The sequence below is a fragment of the Brachyhypopomus gauderio genome, unplaced genomic scaffold (assembly GCF_052324685.1).
Source record: "Brachyhypopomus gauderio isolate BG-103 unplaced genomic scaffold, BGAUD_0.2 sc102, whole genome shotgun sequence".
NCBI classification, from domain to species: Eukaryota; Metazoa; Chordata; class Actinopteri; order Gymnotiformes; family Hypopomidae; genus Brachyhypopomus; species Brachyhypopomus gauderio.
The window spans coordinates 510,905-516,741 of NW_027506923.1; the positions used below are offsets into that span (position 1 = coordinate 510,905).

The following is a 5,837-nucleotide window of genomic DNA, read 5'->3' on the forward strand; positions in this document are numbered from 1 at the left end:
GCGCCTGGCCCCGCCCACCATGACGTACATGACCATCGCGACGCCCTGGCCCCGCCCACCATGACGTACGTGACCGCCGCGGCGCCCGAGAAGGGTATGTAGAAGGGTAATAAATTTCTACATGGTTTTAATATTCAAAGGCTCTACAGCAGGGGTCGGAAACCTATGGCACGCGGGCCACCGTTGGCACGTCGAGGCATAATCAGTGGCACGCGACACGCTGGACCAGCATCAGCAAAAAAATTAATAATAAAAAATAGAGCACGATCCTCCAATCGAAATCGCTCCTCAACGCTCTGCTCGGCGGAGGCGTTTATACTTGGCGATCGATCGCGATATAATACTTAATTTGTGTCCATTTACACCTCCCCTCCGCTAACAATTTACACTCGCCATATGTATATATATATATATATATATATATATATATATATATATATATATATATATATATATATATATATATATATATATATATTATATACATGGACGTAATTTTGATTTCAAAAGTGGGGGGGACATAGATTCGTCGCTATTTAAATATTTGGTTTTAACCGTAAAAACTGGGGGGGGACCAAAGCCGGCTTTTGAAAAAGTGGGGGGGACATGTCCCCCCCGTCCCCCCCCAAAATTACGTCCGTGTATATATATATATATATATATATATATATATATATATATATATATATATATATATATATATATATGATGTAAATTATGTAATACGTGCAATAAAGGGGAAAAAACATTAAACTGTCGTTCCAGAATAACAAGTGAGAAGTATTTTAAACTTTGATTTAAAAATGTCTAAAGTCATGGCTCTTCTAATGTTTTTATTCAGCTACTTTTGTGCAAGAATGGCATATACTTCTGTTTAAAGAGCTTCTCCGTGCAGTTTCCGCCTTCATTTGGCAGATCTGTTAAGATGATTGGCTGCAGTAAAAAATGATTGACAGCTAACTCTGGCTGATAATTGGCTTAATAAAAATTGATTGACAACGAAATTCTAGTATCTGATTGGCTGCAGTCGAAAATGATTGACACATGCTCCGCCCTTTACCCACGCCCACCAGGGCTCCGGCCTGCAGCATTACCCTTCTCCTGCCTTGGCCCTGCCCACCCTGGACGTCATCCCCTGGGTTCCTTCGGTACGTCAACAAAACGCGCCAATGATGCAATTATAATACACAAACTGGTAACATGATCTAGTCCAAAAATGTGAACTTATTACTGTGCGTTCACAGATATTCAAATCACGTTTTTAAAGCAGGACGCAGTATTTATTTATTTTAATCTATTGATGACAGGACACACGATTATAAAGGAGTGCGTGTATAAAACAGTGTGTGTATAAAACACATATAGTATATAAACCTAAAATGTTTATGTAATTGTTTTACTTTTTACCCCAGACCCAAAGATCAAACAGGAATAAAAAAAAATCATAACCATTAATAGGGTATATGCTAATTTATTGCAGATGTTTTTTAACAAATGAACAGTACTCCCTCCAAAAATAAACATTTTTGGGAGGGAAACTGTCTTGTATAAATTCTAAACACCCCTGAGATGTGTTATTTCACTATGAAGTTGAGAAAGGTTGTGTTGCTGACTGTTGGTGTGCCGCTTTGCATGGATCCATCAGATCCTGCAGTCCCGTACACAGCATGGGGAGTACCATCACCTTGTGCAGGAGCTGAGGCTGGATGACAGCAGGTTCCAGGGCTACTGGACATAAATGAACTTGACATCCTTCTGTCAAAAGTGGGGTCCAGAACTGCACGAATGGACACCAATTACCTGCAAGGCTATTTGTCCATCCCAGCGTTTGGCTATTTGCTTAAGGTAAGTGCATTCTACTACAAGAATATATTTTTCCCCTGTATGTAGTCTCAATTATTTTCTTATATTTTGTCAACATATATAATTTTGTACAGTGATGTGCAAAAGTATTTTTATATTACCAAAGAAATTACAAAGACAACATGAGAAAACAATAATAATGAATGAATGTTTCAATCTATATAGCGCCTTTCAGGATACCCAAGGCACTTTACAATTGTTAACACAGCTACAAGTCTCAGACAACCAATCACACACCGGTGAGAAGCGGCAGCCAATTGCGCACAGCGTACTCTCTACCGGGATCCACAGCCCCCTGGGGGACTGAATGGGGTGCAGGAAGGGGAGAGAAGACAGACCCCAGTGACAGAGCACCATCCACTGCTGGGCATACAAGCACACACACTCAGACAACAACTTGTTGTGGTTTATTGAACAGAGAGAGACACAGACACACACTCAGGGTGAATTTGTCAGGGACTGCCAATTTACCTAACCTCCATGTTTTTGGACTGTGGGAGGAAACCGGAGACCCCGGAGGAAACCCACACAGACACGGGGAGAACATGGAAACTCCACTCAGATAGAGACTTGAACCCAAGACCCCAGTGCTGAGATGCAAATGTGCTAACCACCAAGCCACCGTGCCGGTAATAATAATAAAAACAGTTTTTAAATGATTTCATTTATTCAAGTAAAACAAGTATTCACATTAAAACATGCATCTGTAACATTCACCTTTTACAGGTTCCTTGCTACCGGAGACTCTTACCGGACAATAGCTTACAGCTACCGTGTTGGTGTCAGTACTGTGGCCAGCATTGTTGCTGAGGTGTCCAGAGCAATCTGGGACTCTCTGGTAGATGAGTACATGCTGGTCCCCACCACAGATGATTGGTGAGCAATTGCAGCTGACTTCCTCCATGGCTGGAACTTCCCTAACTGCGTGGGATCCATTGATGGAAAGCATGTGGTGATTCAGGCTCCTGATAACTCTGGATCACTTTTCCACAACTACAAGGGGACTTTTTCTATTGTGCTTCTGGCAGTTGTGGATGCCAAGTACTGCTTCTGTGTAGTGGATGTCGGTGGCTATGGGCGAACCAGTGATGGAGGGATTCTGGCCAATTCACCATTTGGTCAGGCTCTGAAAGATGGGAACCTTGGTCTCCCAGAAGATGCTGTGCTGACCGGTGCTGAGCCCCTTGGACCTCAACCACATGTACTTGTGGGTGATGAAGCCTTTCCTCTGCGGCGGGATCTGAACCCTTCCCAGGTTCCAACCTCAATAACAAACAAATCATTTTTAATTACAGGTTATCAAGAGCAAGGCTGATTGTTGAGAACACATTTGGTATACTTACAGCCCAATGGCGCATGTACCGGCGTGTCATTGGCATCAGTCCTGCCAATGCAGACCTGTGTGAAGGCCACATGTGTCCTGCATAATGTTTTGAGGAGCACATCAAAGGCAAGGAGGGAGCCCGTCTCACTCAGCAGTGAAGGTGATGTTGCTGTTCTTCACGATGCCAGAAGATTAGGGAGCAACAACTCATCCTGAGAGGCAGTACGAGTTAGGGAGTCATATGCCTCTTACTTCTCCTCTTCAGAGGGTGCTGTTGCCTGGCAGCCTGTGGCCTAAGATTCAAAACAGTCAAAACAAAGGCTCTTTTAAGAGCCACCCACCATAACTAAAAGCACAAATTACATTTACACAGTAACATAAATTTTCCTTAATGCACTTAATAAAACTACAATGCAATACAAATGTAATACTGTAATATTTTCACTCCTATTATACCCATTTAAAGCATTTATTTAACCCATATTTACACCCATTTATTATATTTTATATAAGAAAAACTGAACACAATGAAATACATTTAAACTGTGTATTTATTTATTCAACAATAACTTAGTAAAAACAACGAACATCCATTAAAACAGGTGAGTTAAACAAACTTTTTTGCAAGGTGCAGGTGACAAGACTGTGAGGGAAATAAGCTTACAGACACCCCTCGCAGTCTTGTCAGCTGCACCTCACTGTGTGTGTGTGTGTGTGTGTGTGTGTGTGAGAGAGAGAGAGAGAGAGAGAACAAGGGAGTAAAAACAAAGATTTTAATACTAATAAAAAACTAACAAAAACTATTTGTTGGCATCTGCCTCTTGGCACTTTGCCTCATAAATCATCTGGTGTATTTTAAATTTTAATTCGTCCCTTTTCCTCTCTGGGAGCGTTTTAAAATCAGCCAGTAAGCTGCGGAAAAACATCTCATCAGGGTTCTCAATCGGAGGACCCCGATGAGATGTGCTACTCTGCTCTGTCACCGTTTGTAGTGCTGCCAACAGTCTCTCCTCAAATGGCGAAATGTTTTTTTGCCGCGGTCTTTTTCGCGGCACTGAAGCAGCAGACAGAGCCGGTTCAGAAGTTGATGGAGTAGCTCCCTCATCTGAAGAATCCTGCTCCTCTCTTCTTTCTTCCTTCACTTCCTCACACTGTCCCTGACTCTGATCTTCTTCACCCTGACTATTCTGGGTCATGGGCTCCCCAACCCCTCCAGACATGTTTCCACTGCCAGGCCTGCTTTCCATGAAGGGGGTGAGGAAGCCCATCATCCCCATGTAGCGCCAGGGGCGGCCGATGACTGCTCCACTCCTTTTTCTCTCTCTCTTCCTGGTCTTTTCCCTCCGGAACGTGTCCCTCAAATTTTTCCACCTTTTCTTGCACTCCTCCACTATTTAATGAACACAATATGAAAATTTATTTAACATGAACCTTTGATTTATGTGATTAGCAAACACACACCATATACGTTTTCTATTTAACAATATGACTATATGAATTTTATAATAATAATAATAATGATGATGATGATGAATAATGATTCCACCATTTTAGAACATATTGCACTTCCAGTACACTAGCTATACACGCATGCTAGCTATAATTTCCAGTTTCATATGGCACTTAAAACCATGAAATAAGCTAATTAAACTTACCTGGTACCCCGACCATTTCTGACACCTTTTGCCATGCTTCATTTTTTTTGACGAGGTCCCTGTAAATAAACAGGGACACGTCGTACAGTGCGGGACATCCAGAGACAGCCACTATCAACCTCTCCTCCATTTTGCAATCGGAACAAATAATCAGTAGGAACCAAAGTCAGAGGTGCGGTTTCGGAGGAGGGTGCACACATGCTTTCTGATTGGTAGTCGCCGCCGCGCGTCACTGCTCATTTGCATAAAGTTGAGCCGAGTTCAACTTGTTCGCGTCGCTCGATTCGCGGAGTACAACAGTACTTACAGATTTCTCCAACATTCTCCAACGTCGAGCCTCAAGTTGCCTCAGTGTTGTAGTGGATGTCACGTACTGCACTGTGAATATGTTGAGGTCGGAAACATTATAGTGCAGTAAACACGTTTCCTGAGAAACGGAGGATTTCGGATAACAGTGGTACACCTGCTGCGCATGCGCAACGCTTCTGCAGCTCTATGTGGTGAAAGCAATGGGTGAAAGTTTGACTCTAGAGGGCATCAGAAACATTTTGGATAATTTCTCGCTGCTGTGATGCACACTAAACTTATAATAGCTGTATTTATTATAGGTCATTGTATACCAAGGGTGGGCAATTAATGTTCCCAAGGTGGCCACATGAGCAGCTGGAACGGTTTTAGAGGGCCAGATTGATATACTTGGGTCTGCTGCACTATACAAATATACTGTGTACACTGTACATACTATATCTTAAAATAAACACTGAATGAAATATTACAATGATACAATGAAAATGTATAGGACAGAATTATATAATTAATTATTGAACTTGTGATTGTTCTGTTTAGAAAGTTTTTCTGTAAAAAAAACTAACATCACATCAACCACAGAGCTGCAGCTCCTTCGTCATCTCAAAGTTGTTATCCACGTATATAGATCAGTATCTGGGCTGTATCACCACAGCTCCACATATAAAGATGAAATAGGGTCAAGTGCT

General features: G+C 42.0%; 1 protein-coding gene and 1 long non-coding RNA gene across 2 annotated transcripts; one reads left to right on the forward strand and one right to left on the reverse strand.

Moving 5' to 3' along the window:
• The first annotated feature begins 3 nt into the window (after positions 1-3).
• Positions 4-2,729, forward strand: LOC143497198 (uncharacterized). Its single transcript, XR_013125739.1, has 5 exons — positions 4-94; positions 1,074-1,148; positions 1,646-1,845; positions 2,029-2,492; positions 2,590-2,729. It is a non-coding gene; the product is annotated as an uncharacterized LOC143497198 (long non-coding RNA).
• Positions 2,730-3,344: 615 nt separating this feature from the next.
• On the reverse strand, positions 3,345-5,095 carry LOC143497197 (uncharacterized). Its single transcript, XM_076993029.1, has 3 exons — positions 4,843-5,095; positions 4,171-4,577; positions 3,345-3,480 (listed from the first exon to the last, which is right to left on the reverse strand). The coding sequence occupies exons 1-3, from the start codon at positions 4,970-4,972 to the stop codon at positions 3,436-3,438; spliced, it is 582 nt and encodes a 193-aa protein (XP_076849144.1). The 5' UTR covers positions 4,973-5,095; the 3' UTR covers positions 3,345-3,435.
• Between the last annotated feature and the right edge of the window lie 742 nt (positions 5,096-5,837).

What these genes read in the sequence shown, in the direction of transcription:
- LOC143497197 (XM_076993029.1), bottom strand. Translation starts at nt 4,972, where the DNA reads ATGGAGGAGAGGTTGATAGTGGCTGTCTCTGGATGTCCCGCACTGTAC. An exon ending in AGAAATGGTCGGGGTACCAG is followed by an intron (nt 4,578 to 4,842) that starts GTAAGTTTAATT and finishes TTCATTAAATAG; the next exon opens with TGGAGGAGTGCAAGAAAAGG. An exon ending in TGTTGGCAGCACTACAAACG is followed by an intron (nt 3,481 to 4,170) that starts GTGACAGAGCAG and finishes TTTGAATCTTAG; the next exon opens with GCCACAGGCTGCCAGGCAAC.